This window comes from Hippoglossus stenolepis, chromosome 3 (assembly GCF_022539355.2).
Source record: "Hippoglossus stenolepis isolate QCI-W04-F060 chromosome 3, HSTE1.2, whole genome shotgun sequence".
Taxonomy (NCBI): domain Eukaryota; kingdom Metazoa; phylum Chordata; class Actinopteri; order Pleuronectiformes; family Pleuronectidae; genus Hippoglossus; species Hippoglossus stenolepis.
In genome coordinates, this window is record NC_061485.1 from 30261494 (window position 1) to 30279239 (window position 17746).

General features: G+C 41.2%; 2 protein-coding genes across 3 annotated transcripts; one reads left to right on the forward strand and one right to left on the reverse strand.

The window, feature by feature from the left end:
- Positions 1-586: 586 nt before the first annotated feature.
- On the forward strand, positions 587-7285 carry ldlrad2 (low density lipoprotein receptor class A domain containing 2). The gene is made up of 5 exons (XM_035150340.2): positions 587-752; positions 2758-3243; positions 4176-4325; positions 4580-4720; positions 6462-7285. The coding sequence occupies exons 1-5, from the start codon at positions 662-664 to the stop codon at positions 6764-6766; spliced, it is 1173 nt and encodes a 390-aa protein (XP_035006231.1). The 5' UTR covers positions 587-661; the 3' UTR covers positions 6767-7285.
- A 7282-nt stretch (positions 7286-14567) lies between these two features.
- Positions 14568-15947, reverse strand: LOC118104963 (G0/G1 switch protein 2-like). Of its 2 annotated transcripts, none has more exons than XM_035152287.1 (2): positions 15880-15947; positions 14568-15505 (listed from the first exon to the last, which is right to left on the reverse strand). In XM_035152287.1, the coding sequence occupies exon 2, from the start codon at positions 15495-15497 to the stop codon at positions 15126-15128; it is 372 nt and encodes a 123-aa protein (XP_035008178.1). In that variant the 5' UTR covers positions 15498-15505; positions 15880-15947; the 3' UTR covers positions 14568-15125. The 2 variants fall into 2 exon arrangements, with proteins under 2 accessions (XP_035008178.1, XP_035008179.1); XM_035152288.1 differs by having other exon boundaries at positions 14568-15502; positions 15880-15933.
- Between the last annotated feature and the right edge of the window lie 1799 nt (positions 15948-17746).

Genomic DNA, 17746 nt, shown 5'->3' on the forward strand with positions numbered 1-17746 from the left:
TGTCACGGGTGCTGATCTCTGTCACGGCAGCAATATTCATACATACTAAGTTTGAAATAATGTATTAATGAATGAATGAATGAATTATTTAAATATAAACGGCCTATTCTAGGGTCAAGAGAACCATTTACATAATTTAGATAATAACACACTAGTGGAAACATCCCTAGGATTATTTTGTATTCAATTTCTTCCAATAGATCCCTTTCACCTAAATCTTACACACTGGACCTTAAACAGACTGCTGAAATAGCCAACATGCGATTTCCCGAAAAAAACAGCACAAGTCAAGCACACTCGTGACCAGTAATAAAGCAAAAATCGGTTTCATTTTATGAAACACATTGACAATAAAATCTTCATTGCAGATAAACCAGGTAGGATGAACACAAAGTTGTCTCACTTCACCCTGCACGATAGTCTGTTTAGAATTTAAAGTATATGAATGAGTTGTGGACGTTTACGCGGGCAAACTTATGTTTGTCCCTCGCAGGCTTGACGGCAGCTTGGACGGGTGTCGTCATGGATAGGAGGGGACAGAGGGAGGAGGTCCAGCGGGTCTGAGAGGCAGCGGACAGAGGCGGTGATGATGGAGAGCAGAGCTGAGGGGGGACATGATGCGTTCACCGTGATGTCCCGTCAGTGAGTCTGTGTCTGCTGGATGATGGAGGTGGAGAATTGTTGGCAGCGTGTGTTCAGGCTGCTCCTCCTGCTCTGCTTCATGACTCTGCACAGCTCGGCCATCGAGACCGGTAAGACTGGAGCCTCACTGCCATCACGCTCCTGTCCTGGCACGGAGCTCTGAGTGGAGCCCAAAGAGGCGCATTCTTCTCTGGGTTGGTTTTTTGGGGCTGGCATGTGGGTAGGCAGCGGAGAGTAGTGGCGGTGCTTCAGTTAAGGATCCGGAAAGTTTGCCTGCTGTCTCTCCATCTGGATTTGTTATATGTTCATGTGTGTTCACCTCAATCTGCCACTGAGAGCTTCACTCACAAAGAACAGAGAACATTGCCCTCTTGTCAAACCATAATAGGGACGAATACATCTTGAACTTCTTCCCTTTTGACACTGAACATTATAGTGAATATTGAAACATTAGGATACCAAGTATAGTAGTAGTACAAATGACCAAAAGTAGCATCAGCTCTTATTGAAGTATTGCTCCTGTGAGTACTTTATTTTACACATGATCACATTATTCTGTAATTGGACTTGACTCTTTAGATGTTGCTTTTGTCTGTGCCGTCCAATATTAAAGGACCATAGAAATGATATGTAGACTGCTTACCATCTGAAAACTCAAAATATGTCTGGATTTCTGCCCAAAGTTAGGGTTATAGAAAATACAGTCATTTGTATTAAATGAGCTCATATGTGCAAAGCGAGTGGTCTGGTCCCATAAGCTGCTCCTTCATCTTCACTGTAGTTTGTTTATGTTGAGCTATACTTTTTACTGGAGAAGCTCTCTTGCATTAAACATTGTGGGAAATAGTGCAAATAAATTAGCTGTATTGATAGAACTGAATTTATATGTTTTTTTTTCATTTTTGAATGTGAAATATTTTATTCCCTGGACAAATGCAAGACAGTGATTTATTAGTCCGTGTAACATTTCTAAATGATTCAGTAAATATACCTATCATGATACATATCAATATTGTGATTTGAAATTGCAAACGCTGTGGTTCATGGTTTTTGTAGATGAAGTCCCTCTCCTGGTGTAAATCAGTTTATTCATCTTAACCACTGTGCTACTCATGTACTTTGTTTGCAGACTGAATCAGTTTCAGTGTAAAGTGATTGGTGTGTTAGAAGGACACATGGATGGAAAGTGAGGTTGCTCCCCTTTTCCATACAATACTGTCTCAGAGACATTTCTCACTACAGTGTGTCGCTCAGGACATTGACCCTCACTCACCCTCTGAATTTTCTCCCTGAAATGGACTCAGTCATAGTGTTTAAAAAGACTCAAATTATCAGCCTGTAAAAAAAAGTTTACCGGGGACTTGGCGTCCTCTGGTCCTCCATGTTTTGAACAATGTCTCTGGGGCTTTGTATTTACTTGTGCGGTGAAGAGGGGATAAGCTGCTTCCCACCAACAGGGGCTCCCAGGCTTTGGGACATTCCTGGAGGTCAGTGCAGGAGGATCTAGTTGTCTCCCAGGGTAACAGAGCTAATAAACTCCAGGGGTGGTTGTAAATTTTCTCATTATTTGGCCTGCAGCCCAGAGGCAGGGGGCAGTGGGTGGCTGGGTGTGGGCTGCTGAAGACAGATCTGCCCACCCATCTGTCCTGGTCCTGCCTGAGGATGAGCAGTGAGCTGCTTCTCAAGCTATCAACAACACTGATGGCATGGCTGATGTAGGTTTACACTTATGTGTACATGTTTTTACCGTGCATCTATATGTACTAAAGAAAAAAACAACTCACTCAAAAAATATCTCTCAGCTTGTTCTATAACATCACTGGGATTTTTTATTTAGCTTCCCTCTTTGTCCACACATCGCAGCTTCGTGGAGATTCTCTGTCATGGTATATGACGTGCCTCTCATCTCATTTTGCCCCTGATTTATTACCTCTAGATTCAGCAGTAATATAACTAGATTTACAAACCGTTTGTTTTTATTACCAATCAATTTACACAATCAACAGAATAAAAAAATCCCAATTATAAACAGTTGTCCATTTGCAGTTTGACTCATTTCTTTGTTGAAAAGCTCCATGTATCTGTTTTCTCTGAGAGTTGTGTTTTCCTCTGCAGTAAATGTGGTGGACTTCTGTGGCCAGATGATCCGAGGTGACGGCATGATCGTGAACTCGCATCAGGAATCCAAGAAGTACTACTTTGTAACCATGGGGACTGACTGCCACCTCACCATGCAGGCCATCTCTCCTAAAGACAAAGTCCAGTTCCACTTCCGTTTCTTCCTGGTCTACAGTTTGCTGCGAGTGGCCCCGATGAGCCCAGCCCCTCTCTTCCCAGAGTCCCCTCATGACCCTGTACCCCTCAACCCGAGACTGGAGCCCACCTCTGGTGAAAACCTGGGGGACCCGTGTCACGCCGGCTCATACGTTCAGTTTTATGATGGGAGGGACAGGAGTTCACCTTCCCTCGGGCCACCTCTTTGTGGGAAGAGCCCACCCAGGCCAGTGCTGTCAACAGGAAACTACTTGACCCTAAGGCTGGTGACCCGGGGGACTCAGCCCAGAGTCGATTTTGTGGGAGACTTCACCTCCTTCAGACTGGGTAAGTAAGATGCAGACTGCAGACCATCTGTCCACCTTCCAGTCTCCTGTTTTTAGAATTTGTTTATTGGGAAATTTTAGATGAGTCTGAACCAATACAAGGGTAGAGGTTGAATAGTTAAAAATATTGGTATAAAATGAGCCTGCTACTCTCACGTCATTACAACCAATTTCTGTCACTAAGATTCCTGAAAAGCCACGTGTAAGATCAGTGAAAATTTGTTTTAGGAAAAACCCTAGAAATGGCTTCCAAGTGTAGTTCAGGTTAGGGGTGGTGCAGCAGGCAAAGGCAGGACAAAATGTTAATTTTTCTTATAGGGCTTAACAAGGCATTACATCCTTTGTCCTTAACTCTCAACAAGTGTAAGGAAAAACAACCCAAAAAACCTATTAACAGGGGAATAAGAACCCCATGTGAGGGATCCCTCTCCCAGGATGGACAAAATAACATTATTTACAACATTGATATCCAACAATATTGTATATCAAGCAGTCTTGTAGTAATCATAGTCCATGGTCAGTTGCCACCACGATCAGCCACCACCATGATCAGGATCCACCGCCACTTTTTTGCATCTGCTATTTGTTAGAAACATCATCAACGCCACCAGTCAGCCCATGTAGGTCAGAGTTTTTTATTTTTATGAATGTTACATTATACTAGTGTCAGTGATTCAATGTGTCATCTCAGCAGCTTGTTTTCATGTTTCTGCTGTTTTTATACTGTTTAGAACATGGTCTCTGAGAAATGTTTGTTTCATTAATAACAAACAATGCAATGCAGGAAAGTATAATCACAGCGTGGTTGTGCAGCATCTCTGTGTAGCCCAACCAGGATTATTGTGGTGCTGCTGTCCAGCCGTCATCTGAGGTAAACGCATGCAGGTCCTTCCTCTTTTGCACGGTTTCCTTGATTGCCATCTTCTTCCTCAGGTTTCAACCAATCAGAGTGCAGCAGTGACCCCTACTTCACCTGTAGGAATGGCAAGTGTATCCCTCTCAGCCTGGTGTGTGATGATAAAGGCATTGACAACTGTGGGGATGGAAGTGACCTGGAGGAAAACTTAACCACAGGCTGCAAAGGTCAGTTAGGTGATGAGGTGGCACTTGTAATGCTGGCTTTTAAAGACATGCTTCCTAAATTCATAAACCTCCTGATCAAGCAGCACTCTCAAAACCTCACCCTCAATCCTTCAAAACAAATTTTCATAATCTCAGTAGTGTTGGGAGGAAATTCTGGGATTCTGAAGTGTCATAACATATTAAAGGGAGTACTTTTGTGGTCATGATTACTTTTGGTACCATTTAACAGTTGACACAAATCTGTCCTTCATCAGCAGGTCAGTTATTACCTCCTGAACCTCCACCACCGATAGCCACACCACCCCCACCTTTTGGGAATCCACCCACAGTGCCACTTCCCACACATATGAACTGTGGCATGCCAGACAGCGCTCCCAGCCATGAGTCAGTAACAGGTGAGTGACCAAAGTATTACAATAAATCTTTGTTATATTCACCTTGCAGGAAAATCTCCCATTCCAGACAAGATTGACTCACTCTGTATGCAGTCAGTTGGTTGGTCAGCAAATTAACTAAATGCCCATTTGGATGCAAAGTAGCCTGGTGACTGGGTATAAAGCTGATGGAGGTGGCTATTGAGTTGTTCATCTCAGCTAGTAAACCAATAGGTGTTGAAGGATTCTCAAAGCAAAGAGCAGCCTTTTGAGTTATTTGTCTCGTTTCCAGCGTCAGAGGTGCAAACAGAGACTGTCTGGGCCAGGCCGTCAGCTTCTGACGGATTTTAAGACCCGGCTGGTCTGAGAAAACAGCCATTCTTCTGTTGAGACAGTTCAACTGAGAGTGGGGGATCACATTGGTCTACTGTGCAACGTGGCAGCTGTTTATTAGCTGAGAGACATTTAAATAGACCCTTGTCTGCCCACAGTGAGGAACCATAGCCTGGGTGAACCAACACACTGTTCAGTAACAACTTGTTTGACTGTGGTTCAATTAGTGAATGGGCTCCATGCATATCAATATATAAGCTTCAAATATTCCACTGTGAGTAGCTCAAATGACTGTTACACAGACAAGGAGGCATTAGAACATGGTAGGCAAAGAAGGCAATTGCCTGGGGCCCTGATCTGAGACGGGGTCCCTGAGAATGGCTGATTATGTTAGTCCACAGCAACCACAATTTTTAATGCCCCCCTACGTGCTGTTTGCCTATAGGCCCCAAACTCATTTGATACACAAATCTAGTGCATCTCTATCTATATTTAAAACAGGTAAAACAAGAGAGTTGTATTTGACTGATTGTGGAAGTATTGTCAGAGGCTCTGTCGGCTTTCATTCACAATTTCTGAAGTTGTAGAATAAGTTTCTCCTGGCCCTTCTGGGCACTGTCGCCTCACAGCACAATTTTATGGTTCAAATCCCAGTTCAGCCAGGGTCTTTCTATGTGGATTTTGTATATTCTCCCTATGTCTTTGTGGATTTTCTCCAGATACTTTTGCTTACTCAGCCTTAAAGGGATAGTTCACCCAAAAATGAAAATGCACTCATTATTTACTTACCATTATGCCAATGGAGGGGTGGGTGTAGGGTTTGAGTCCACAAAAGACTTCTGGAGTTTCACAGGTAAACAGTGTTGCAGCCAAATTGAAGTAAATGGCGACTGATTCTTCAAATGTAAAAAACAACAGAAAAAACCATACTGCTCCTCTGGTGTCAGCCCCGACATTCAAATTGGATTCGAAACAAGGTCATTTTCACCAGGTTTTCAGCCTAAATGTCCTCGGTTATCCTCCTCTGGAGAACGTTTGAAGAATCAGTCACCATTTACTTCAATTGTATTGGATATGGCTGAGACACTGTTTACCAGTGAAACTCCAAAAGTGTTTGTGGACTCAAACACTTCACCCACCCCTCCATCGACATAGTGGTGAGTAGATAATGAGTGAATTTTCATTTTTGGGTGGACTATCCCTTTAAGACATGCAGTTTAATTGGAGGATTAATGTGTTTGTGAATGGCTGCTTGTCTTGTTGTCTTGTGAGTGCTTTTAGACTGCCTCACACCATCTCTGTTGCACTCAGGGCCAAGCTCATGGTTTCCTGCAGAAGATATAAATCTATAGTTTTTAGTTTTTTAAAACAGCTGAGCACTGTAGGTCTATGTTACAAGAAAACTGTATTGTATCTCTTTTATCTCCAGACTCTCCTTCCTCCCTGTCTCTGTTGATCCTCTACATCATCCTGGCTGTGGTGGCGGGTGGCTTGGTGCTGTGCTGGTGCTGCTGGTCACCTGGCTGGTTCCTGTGGCGTGTCAGCATCTGTCGCTTTTTACCCTGCTGCAACTTGGCCTGCGCCTCTTGCCAGATGTGTGCCCGCAGCTGCATCCACAGCAAGGAGCACCGACTGGCAAAAGTCACCCCACACACACCTATCAATGGGATCCCGACTGGCACAGCAGCCACTGGCAACAATGCGGAGGAAAATGTTACCACAGCTGCTGTTTAGAGCAGAAGGACTGACAATGAATGCTGAGCTGTGATCAGTGGTGAACATGAGCAGTTTAACATGACCAAGAATCCTTTTAGTGCAGAATGGACTCATGTGGTCCAGTGTGTCACACTGGAAAGAGCAGAGCTAAAGGGTATTGGTTAACCTGTGGTTTGTGTGCTTTAAATGAGAGGATGCAGGTGATGAGGCTTTTGTGTTTATGTTGTTTTAAGAAGGTAGAGCAGGGTACAGTGTGACTATGGATTGTATGAACGTATGAATGTATCTGACAAGAAAGGATTAAGGGTTCTTAGAATCACTTGAGAAACATTTGTGTTCACAGCAGGCTTTATATGTTGAACTTTTTCTCTTACATATTATAGTGGAAGCACCATCAGTTTATACGGACAGTCCACCGAAAAATTTAAATTCACTCATTATCTACTCAGCACTATGCCGATAGAGGGGTGGGTGAAGTGTTTGAGTCCACTAAATACTTCTGGAGTCTCAGGGTAAACAGTGTTGGAGTCAAATCCAATTCTTCAGACGTAATAAAACAACAGAAAAAACATGACATGCCTCCATACTGCTCGTGTGGTGTCATCCAAGTGTCTGAAAGCCCTGACATTCATATCCGACTCGAATCAGCGGCATTTACACCATGTTTTTAGCCTAAATGTCCTCTGATAGCCTCCTCAGACGCCCGTTCACGTACGAACAGGCACACAGGAACATCGCACACACTCTTGCCCAAGTGTTGGACTTGTTTTCTGGACTCAAACACTTCATCCTCCCCTCTTTCAACATAGTGGTGAGTAGATAATGAGTGCATTTTTTATTTTTCGGTAAACTAATCCTTTTAGAGACGATTAATGAAGCTTGAGAAGTTCAGCCAGTAAAGCGTCTCCAGAACACACAATGGCGTGTATTAGGCTATTAGTGTGTACAGTTTTACATATATATATATATATTTTTGTTTCTTCTAAATGTGTTTTTATGTTCTGTCTTAGAAGTAATAATTTAGGTAGACAGTGAAACTACAGCTCCAGTGTACAGCTTTAACCAAAGGTCTGCCATGGACACATGTTGAGGACACAGAACAAAGTCAACCAACCACCTGGTGATAACAGCTGTTCTCCGCTGGAGAAATTCCTTCAACCACTTAACTCTCCTCCCAGCAGCCTGCTGTTGTTCGTCATACTGTACGACCCAATGGGATGTCTGGACACTGGAGCACAAAGTCATCCAGTATCTAGCGGTCAACATGCTGAAGAGATATACGTTGTGGTAAATAAGTATTATCTCCCGACAAGTGTGTGTGCATAACATACAACAAATTCAAAAGAAACATTCAAAATAACCTACTTGAATTCAATTTAATTCTATTTTATCTTTTTAGTGCCAATCACAACATACATTATTTGAAGGCACTTAACATAGTAAGATAGAGACCTCACAATATTATAGAAAACTGAACGGTTCACTATATGAGGCAGTACAGATGGCAGCCCAGTGTGATTAGATGATATTTTAACTTGAGGTTGTGAGGCTCACCAGGACACAGCACATTACACTCCTGATCTATACCCTCCACTCATCGTTGAAGGCTCTCTATCAGATGTTGGGACCTGGCTGCATGGCTTTGCTCTCATTCAGACAAAAGAGCATTAGTCAGGACTAACACTAATGTTGAGCGATAAAGTCTGACTCACAGTCGGCGCCCCAGTTCATCCCACATGTGTTGAATGGGGTTCCGGCCAGTCAGGTTCCACCAAGCCAAAATGGGAAAACCATTATGGTGTTGCCTTTGTGCACAGGGACATTGAGACATTGATACATAAATACCCCACCAAGTTGGATTTACTCTGATTAAGGCTACATAGAGTGGTGTCTACATACTCTTATTGTATTTACTTGTTTGTGTTTATTATAAAACTGTACACAAATAGAAATCAAGATGAAAACACACCATACTAAAATATGGGTAATTTATATGTCTTGGCCCGAAGTCAATCAAAATCAAAATATGTGGTTGATGTCTTTCTTGCAGATTCTTCTGTTGTTTTCCTGACCTCATGTACAGTAAATAGTAAAGTAGAGTTAGTCACTGTACCCAGATTAAAAGTCCATGTGAGGGGTGACTAGTTCATGTGTTCACCAGGCAAAATGTCTTTGTGGCATCCTTGGAGTAGCTCCATAACCTTTCCTCGCCCCTGCTGCACTGTGTGTTGTGTAACCACCTGAATTACTGTCTTTTTAGGTATTTGGAATTGTGTCCTGCATGCATGTTTAAGACACAGGGCCACATAGGCTTAAACAAACTTGTGTTTCCAGGTTGCTGCACACTGAAGCATGCAGAATTCATGATCTATCTCGCTCTGCTCAGACTGTACAAGAATGCAGCTGCATCCTAACACCCATCAGACAACATACACACAGTACAATACACATCCCCTGAACTCTCACACACTCAGACATCCATGTGCGTCACTGTGGCGAAGGTCAGCTCTCCAGCTGGATGTCCCTTCCAACTAAACCTTTCTCACATTTGACTTTAAACATACATTTTATGATTATTTCGTTTTTTTTATGGTTTCGACTGTTACAGGCTGATTTTATAACATTTTTGTAAATAAACAGTGTAAATGTCAACATCTGTAAATGTCAAACATGGTTTGATTGACGGAAATATCACACAGGCTGTATTCATCAATATTTTATATTAAAGGGATAGTTTGCTAAAAAATCTACTCACTATTATGCCGATAGAGGGGTGGGTGAAGTGTTTGAGTCTGTAAAACACTTCTGGAGTCTCAGGGGTAAACAGTGTAAGAGCAGAATCCAATACAACTGAAGTAACTGGTGACCAAAACTTCAGACATAATAAAACAACAGAAAAAACACAACATGACTCCACATTCAATTCAATTCAATTTGTATCGCGCCAAATCGTAATATACATTATCTCAAGGCACTTTACATTGAAGATCAAGACCGTAACCTTTTTTTTATAGAGAAACCCAACAGTTCCAACAATGAGCAAGCGCTGTGGAGAGGAAAAACTCCCTCATTAACTGGAAGAAACCTCTGGCAGAACCAGACTCAGTGTGGGTGGCCATCTGCCTTGACCGGTTGGGGTGAGCAGGGGAAAATGGGGGGGGAGAGGAGAGATGGGTGGAAAAGAGGGGAGAGATAGGGGGGAGGGGAGGAGAGGGAGGCCAGGAATACTTGTGCATTATCAGGTATCAGCTCTAAGTAGTTATAATGAAAACAATAACAGTGTAAACATGCTACTGATTATTAATGACAGCAGCAACAGTTCATATAGTAATTGAGTAATACTAGGTATTATTGTTAATAATAATAGTAATAATAATAATAGTTGTTATCCTGCAGCTCTGGAGTCGGAGATACCTGCAAAGAGAGAGAGAGACTATGGGAGGAAAAATACATAGTAGGTGACATGTAAATAAATGAATGTGGGGGCAGAGAGACAGAAAGAAGGGGAGAAGTGCTCATTGCATGATGGGAGTTCCCCCAGCAGTATAGCATATAGCATATAGCATATATAGGGATGGTTCAGGACTCACCTGATCCAGCGCTAACTATAGACTTTATCAAAAAGGAACGTTTTAAGTTTAACCTTAAATGTAGAGACGGTGTCTGCCTCACAAACCCAGAGTGGGAGCTGGTTCCACAGGAGAGGAGCCTGGTAGCTGAAGGCTCTACCTCCCATTCTGCTCTTACAGACTCTTGGAACCACAAGAGAGCCTGTGTTTTCGGAGCAGAGTGATCTATTTGGATAATATGATGTTATGAGCTCTTTGATATATGAAGGGGCTTGATTGTTAAGGGCTTTATATGTGAGGAGCAGGATCTTGAATTCTATTCTGAAATTTACAGGGAGCCAATGCAGAGAAGCTAAGACAGGAGTAATATGACCTCTCCTTCTAGTTCCTGTCAGCACTCGTGCTGCAGAATTTTGTACCAGCTGGAGGCTTTTCACAGACTTACTGGGACATCCTGATAATAAAGAATTACAGTAATCCAGTCTGGAGGTAACAAATGCATGAACTAGATTTTCAGCATCCTTCTGAGACAGGATGTTCCTAATTTTCACAATATTGCGCAGGTGGAAGAAAGCGTTTCTAGAGACTTGTTTTATATGTGGGTCCAATGACATGTCCTGGTCAAACATAACTCCAAGGTTCCTCACACAGGAGCTAGGAGCCAAACTAACACCAGCTAAGGTGACTATCTGTTCAGACAGTGTTTCTCTAAAATGTTTAGGACCAATTACAACGACCTGAGTTTTTTCTGAATTTAGAAGTATGAAGTTTTAGGTCATCCAGGCCTTGATGTTCTTGAGACATTCCTGAAGTTGAAATAAGTGATTAGATTCATCAGGCTTCATATATATGTACAGCTGGGTGTCTGCGTAACAATGGAAGTGTAAGTTATGCTTTCTGATTATGGTGCCTAAAGGGAGCATATATAAGGTGAAGAGTATCGGTCCAAGGACAGAACCTTGTGGAACTCCATGACTAACTTGTGCATGGAGGAGTCATTGTTAACATTAACAAATTGAAAATTATCTGACTTGAATGTGAATTAAACCAGCCCAATGCTGTTCCTTCAATCCCTACATGTCGTTCCAGTCTCTGTCAGAGAATCTTATGATCTATGGAGTCAAATGCTGCACTAAGATCCAACAGGACAAGTATAGAGGCAAGTCCATTATCTAATGCCATGAAAGGGTCATTAGTAACTTTTAATAGTGTTGTTTCTGTGCTGTGATGGATTCTAAATCCTGACTGAAAGTCTTCCAACAGACCATTACTATCTAAGTAATCACACAGCTGGTTAGCAACAGCTCTTTCTAGGATTATGCAAATGAAGGGCAGGTTTGATATGGATCTGTAATTTGCTAAAACCTCTGGATCAAGAGTGGGCCTTTTAAGCAGAGGTTTAATTACTGCTACCTTAAAAGCTTGTGGTACGTAGCAGATTAACAAAGACATATTAATCTGATTTAATATGGAACTTGAAACTTCCTTCAAATGTCTAGTTTGGACAGGTTCTAAAAGACAAGTTGTTGGTTTAGATGATGAAACCAGTGACATCAATTCAGGAAGATAAATTGAAGAAAAGTGGTCCAAATATATATCTGGTGTTTACAGGTGGTTCTATGGTTTCTGTACAAGACAACGTATCTGTGCTATTCATGGGGAGGAGGGGGTGGATTTGTTTCCCTGATGGTTACAATTTTATTTGTGAAGAAGTTCATGAAATCATTGCTTCTGAGAGTTAGAGGAATAGATGGATCAGTAGAGCTATGACTCGGTGTCAGCCTGGCTACAGAGCTGAAGAAGAACCTGGGGTTGTTCTGCTCCTGTGATGTCATCCAAGTGTCCGCAAGCCCCGACATTCATATTCGACTCAAAACGAGGTCATTTACACCTTGTTTTTAGCCTAAATGTCCGCTGATAGCTTCTGACGAGGTGCATTCAGGGACCGTCGGGAAATGCAAACGTCTGCTAGCTTAGCCGCTTCTGGTGGACTTTTAGGTCAGAGAATGTCAGCTCAGCAGGAAGTTCCTCATATGTGGCCCAGGACACATTTGTGTTCAAACTGGTTAAACAATGAGACCACATGTCTCCCAGACCACCTCCCAATGTGGTCTGAGAGATTGGATCTCAAGACACATTAAGGAATATTTGAGTGCGTTCACACATGGACTTAAGGCTGACCACTTGGGATCAGATCACTAGGCCTAAACAGGGACTAAATGTCACTGGTTCACCATCTACACTCATAAGCATATTTATGACATCATTGGTTGATGTTTTCTTCCTGTGTGCTTCTCCCCCCCTCTCTGTGCTCATACATATAGTACTTTAATAGAGCAGTGGACCAAAGCTGTTCTCATTCATGTTTTTCTGTTCCTGTTGTCAGACAAAAAAAACTTCTGATAAAATCACCATAAACATCTGTTCAAGCTGTAGTGTAATTTCAGCTGTAAGGTTTCAGCTAAGGTTTGTCCAATCACCTGTTAGATTGATTGGTAAACAGTGTGCTACATAGGCATCACTGGCTGATGGGAATCTCCAACACTCCAATGACCAATGGTGGAACTTCAATCAGTCACAATGCTTTCAGCAGACCAATCATCATTCAGTGTGGACAGAGGGCTGGCCCTGCTGCTGAGATCTAAACTAAGTTAATGCAGCTTTAAAGCAGGTTCATTTTAGTTTTAATTAAATGAAAAGATTGTTGAATGATATGATTTGTTTCAATGGAGTAAAGTTTTTGTCACTTTCCAATGGAATTCATGAACCTCTCTGTACAAGTAAAACAGAGACATGGATTTTAACTTATTGCAGCATAAGTGTAAATAATGAAGAACTGTGTGAATAATTACTGAGATAACAAAAACTTAACTTTATAACTTATAGGGTAGGTATTAATATGTGTGGTTTAAGATGTTAAGTTTTAATAAATGCTCCACAATGGAAACACTGTTTTCTTCTCTTTCTGAATTACATACTTTTTCTTCTGCTGGTTGAGATTTCAGAAATAAAATAAACAGTATCAAATAAAGTAGCCTTAATGTTGTAGGGGCTTTGTCCATCACTTCACTGACACAAATCAATGCTTACATTTAGTGAAATATTCCAAACAAAAGATGACTTCCATTAAATGGGAAATGTTCTCGACTGGACCTAAGACCGAAGTTCTATGGATTAAAACAAACCTCATACAGAGTTTAGTTTGCAACACGTATGTTTTCATCTGGATCAAAATACAACTTATATTGCTCTTCATGCCTCATGTGATTGTTATAAAGCCAAGCTCACAATTCAAAGCAGGATGTAATCAAATCCTGGTCTGCAGCCCTGTGCCGAGTCGGATTCAGAGGCTGCTCAGTTGACACTGGGGAGGACTTGGCACAGAGTCAACAGCTTCACACTGTGTATGTTGCTTCTGGTTTCCACTGGCAACCTTTCAAGTCAAATCCCTTTTTTCTATGAAAGACGGAGCGGAATCTTTCCAAACCCTTTTTTCACTTTGATTTGACTTTCTGTAACTAACCTATTGCCCCTTAGTTAAATTGCTATGTTGTGGTACTGGAGGGTAAGGAATTTGCTCAGAAGGAAACCTTTTGGTTGGTTCATTAATGTTATTTTTATGTTTTTAAGCAGAGCTAATATCACATCAACTCTGTTTACTCATCTTTTTAGGTTAAATAGATGTAAACAGTGTTAACCCACCTGCATCAGTCTGTGTGAATTAACACTAAACACTACTACACAGAAATATAGAAAACACTGACACTGTATTCAATCCCCCATTGAACTCCTTAAACCTGTTTATTAAAAAATTAAAAAGGACCCAACAGCTGAAACTGCTATTCGGCCTTTTTATCCTGAAGGAACCTTAATTTTCAACATACAGTAACAAACACAAATGTGAGGTTCTCCTCTTCAAGTCTGGTCACCCTCAAATTATTTTCAGACCAGAGTACTGTGTTGACTCAGGGTCGTATTGGCCTCTCACTCTTGTGTGTTCATGTGTCAGGCAGCATTGTTCCATTGTCACACTGTGCTATCTCAGCCATGCTGCTGGATGTGTTAGTGGCTCCGCTGAGACGTGTTGTGATCCTATATACTCTGTAATCAGCCACCAAAACAGACAGATAGATAGATAGATAGATAGATAGATAGATAGATAGATAGATAGATAGATAGATAGATAGATAGATAGATAGATAGATAGATAGATAGATAGATAGATAGATAGATCTCATACCACCAGATTGTACAAAATGACACCAGATGATTTATTGAACATTTACAGCATTCATCTTTGAACATTCAAACTTAAAGTAAAAAAAAATGAGGTTAAATAAATAAAATGATCTTCGAAAGTTGCACATTTACAGTATTTTCACACAGCATAATATTTCCAACATTGTTCCTCTTTTAAGATGTATGTAGCTGTAGCAGCAGACACATCCACCAGACAATAGGTGGTGCTATACCGCAGTTTATGCTGCCAGGCAGACCCATGCTGCCTTCAGCTACTTCTCCTAAACTCATTAGTTTGAACTCTGAAGTCCAATTGTTTGAATCGAAAATATGAAGAAGTAGTTTTGTGTTTTGGCTATTTTCCTCTTTTCTTTAAACAATGTTTAAATGGAGTACAGGTGTTTTATTTATTCATTATTAACACATTACTAACCTATGACCACTGGTTGGTAAACCCAATTCGTAAGCAGCACAGAGTGGCAGGCGGGTGTGTGTGTGTGTAGCTCGTTGGTGTGGCAGGAGAATTCTAATAAATATCTCAAGTCACTGAGTGTTGACTCCTTTTGTCTTTAGGAAGCATGCAGCCGGTTGGCCATGGTTCGATGGCTGAGTCTGTGAGTCTTAGAGAGTGTCATGCTGAGGGTCGTGGCCCCATTTTTATGAGCCAGCTCCTCATCCTTCTCCTCCGTACCTTCCTGGCCTCCCACATTGTTCTGTGTCTCCGCCTTAAGAGTTCTCTGCTCCCGGGCCAACATGAGGACACTTTCTGCATCCATCCACTGACCAGAGGAGAAGGGTTGACACACAGTTTCAACCAACCCGATGATTGTCCCCAGTACAGCAAACATGGAGCCCAGCAGATAAACCTTCAAAAGACCCCGTCCGGGTTTCTGACTCAACATCTCTTTGGCAAAGGGGATCAGCTCCTGCATGGTTTCCATTCCTACTGCTTTAGATAAGACATAAGAGTGGGTCAGAAATTGTGTGTAGACCTATGAACAATTTACAAAACAAATAATGATCATCTAAAAAAAGCATAGAAACAATGGCAGAATGCATTTATCACATAAAACTACCAAACCTTAAAAAATAAATAATTTAAGCCTTTTGGTTCTGGGAACTTATTAGTAGAAATTGTTGTTACCACATCACATACTAACTGAACAGCAACAAAGCAGCAGCATTAAATGGATTTGCACAAGATACCAAATATAATTGACATGTCATAATAAATGCAAAAATAATAAATTGGCCACTAAAGTAACAGAAGCACAACAGCCTTTACTGTGCATTACATACAGCATTTCCAAATGAATAGCTTACTGTAATGCAGTCTGTTGTTTGTTGTAGGCAGGCGTATACCCTACTCCAGTTTGCTGCAGGAACACACCTTCCCTGGACACTCTGGCAATTTATACACCCACTCTCTCCACCCACACTGTGACAGCTGCTGAATATTTATGAAGTGGGGAGGAAGTAGAGAAAGCCAGACACTTTAACCCAGATATGTGTAGGCGCATTACTCAATTTGAAGCATGTGCATGTAAGAGTTGTCATTGTTGATAAATTACTCGCATTACAGCCATGGTCCATACATCTATAGTTCCTATCTCAATGAGTGACATTCTTTCAGCCCTCTAATTGTTCACAGAACTAAAACTATAGCACCTATTCAAACTTAAATTTACCGAATATAGATAGCTGGATAGATGTACTTTATTGATCCAAAATTGGGAAATTATTGTATAAATATTTCCCCTTAGATGGTATGGGAAGTAAAAGACAAAACAAAGACAAGATCACCTTTCCATTATTCTAGTAAACTGTCAATGTTGTAAATGTTATAATTTTGTTAATATGTTCGGTTACACATGGCATCTATTGCACTTCTGTCCGTCCTGGGAGAGGGATCCCTCACATGTGGCTCTCTGAGGTTTCTACGTTCCTTTTCCCCTGTTAATAGTTTTTTTTTGATAGTTTTCCTTACTCTTGTTGAGGGTTAAGGGCAGAGGATGTCGCACCGTGTTAAGAACTATGAGGCAAATTGTGATTCGTGAATATGGGCTATCCAAATAAAATTTGATTGATTGAATGATTGATCAGGATTCTAATGGTTTGTTGTCATTTTGATGCAGTGTTAGAGTCGGTATAGGCTAAAATACATACAGGTGACCAGGTTCCATGTGAACTGTCACCAAATAAAGGGGAAAGGTTGTGTAAACCCTGCAGCATTCCTGTTGCTCCAACACTGGCAATACTGGTGTGAACAATGGTCAGAGCCTACGCCATAGAACACACGTACCACACACACTCATAATTGTGACTAAGAGGCACGCAGGAAGTGAAGCACACGCTGTGTTCTGAATCACAGCGTGTGCTACTAACACTCCCCCTGACTGTGTGCCAGAGCAGACAGTGTGGTTAAATTAACTCATTTGACTTGTTATAAGATTGTTTTAAAAGCTATTTGGTCTTAATTGTAATAGAAAAGATTTTTTCTAAACGCAGTCATTTTTTTTACTTTTTACCAAAACCTTTTAGTCATGCCTTAATGACATGGAACAGTCCAGTATCCTCTGTTCATTCTGTTAGGATCCATAATGGACCTTGATCTTTGACACCAGTGTAACTAATAAAATGAAACGACTGCTGGATGTTTCAGATCCCTGACTGTGTGCATGCTGACTCACTGGGAAGGTTTGTTAGAACATTTAAATCACCCAGAAAAACATGATAATCATCTGTATTGTTCACACCTTTGTTTTTCTTGATATGACCATTTTTATTTAAGACTTTAATTTGCAGAATGATATATCTGTGTCAAATATTCAGAACAAATTACATCACTCAGAGGAACCTGAAGAAACCTTCTATCCATTGTATTTGTACCCATTCAAAACATTATTTGAATTAGTAACCCTAACCGTAGTTTATCCGCAAGATCTAGATGTACAGTCACACCCCTGTGTCTGTGTCATTTCCTGCATCAGCTTGCTGAACCCATTCGCCCTTACAAGGAGGAGTTTTTTTCTCCTTGTAAAATCAGTGAGGCAGAATTAGTAAGTAAATAATCTAGTTTGAGAAAATCATAAGAGCAACACCCAGAAAGCATTAAGTATATCTTAAAGTCCCTGACATGTAGCATGTGAGCTTGCATTGTAGTATTCCAATTATCTATTTACTTAATTAT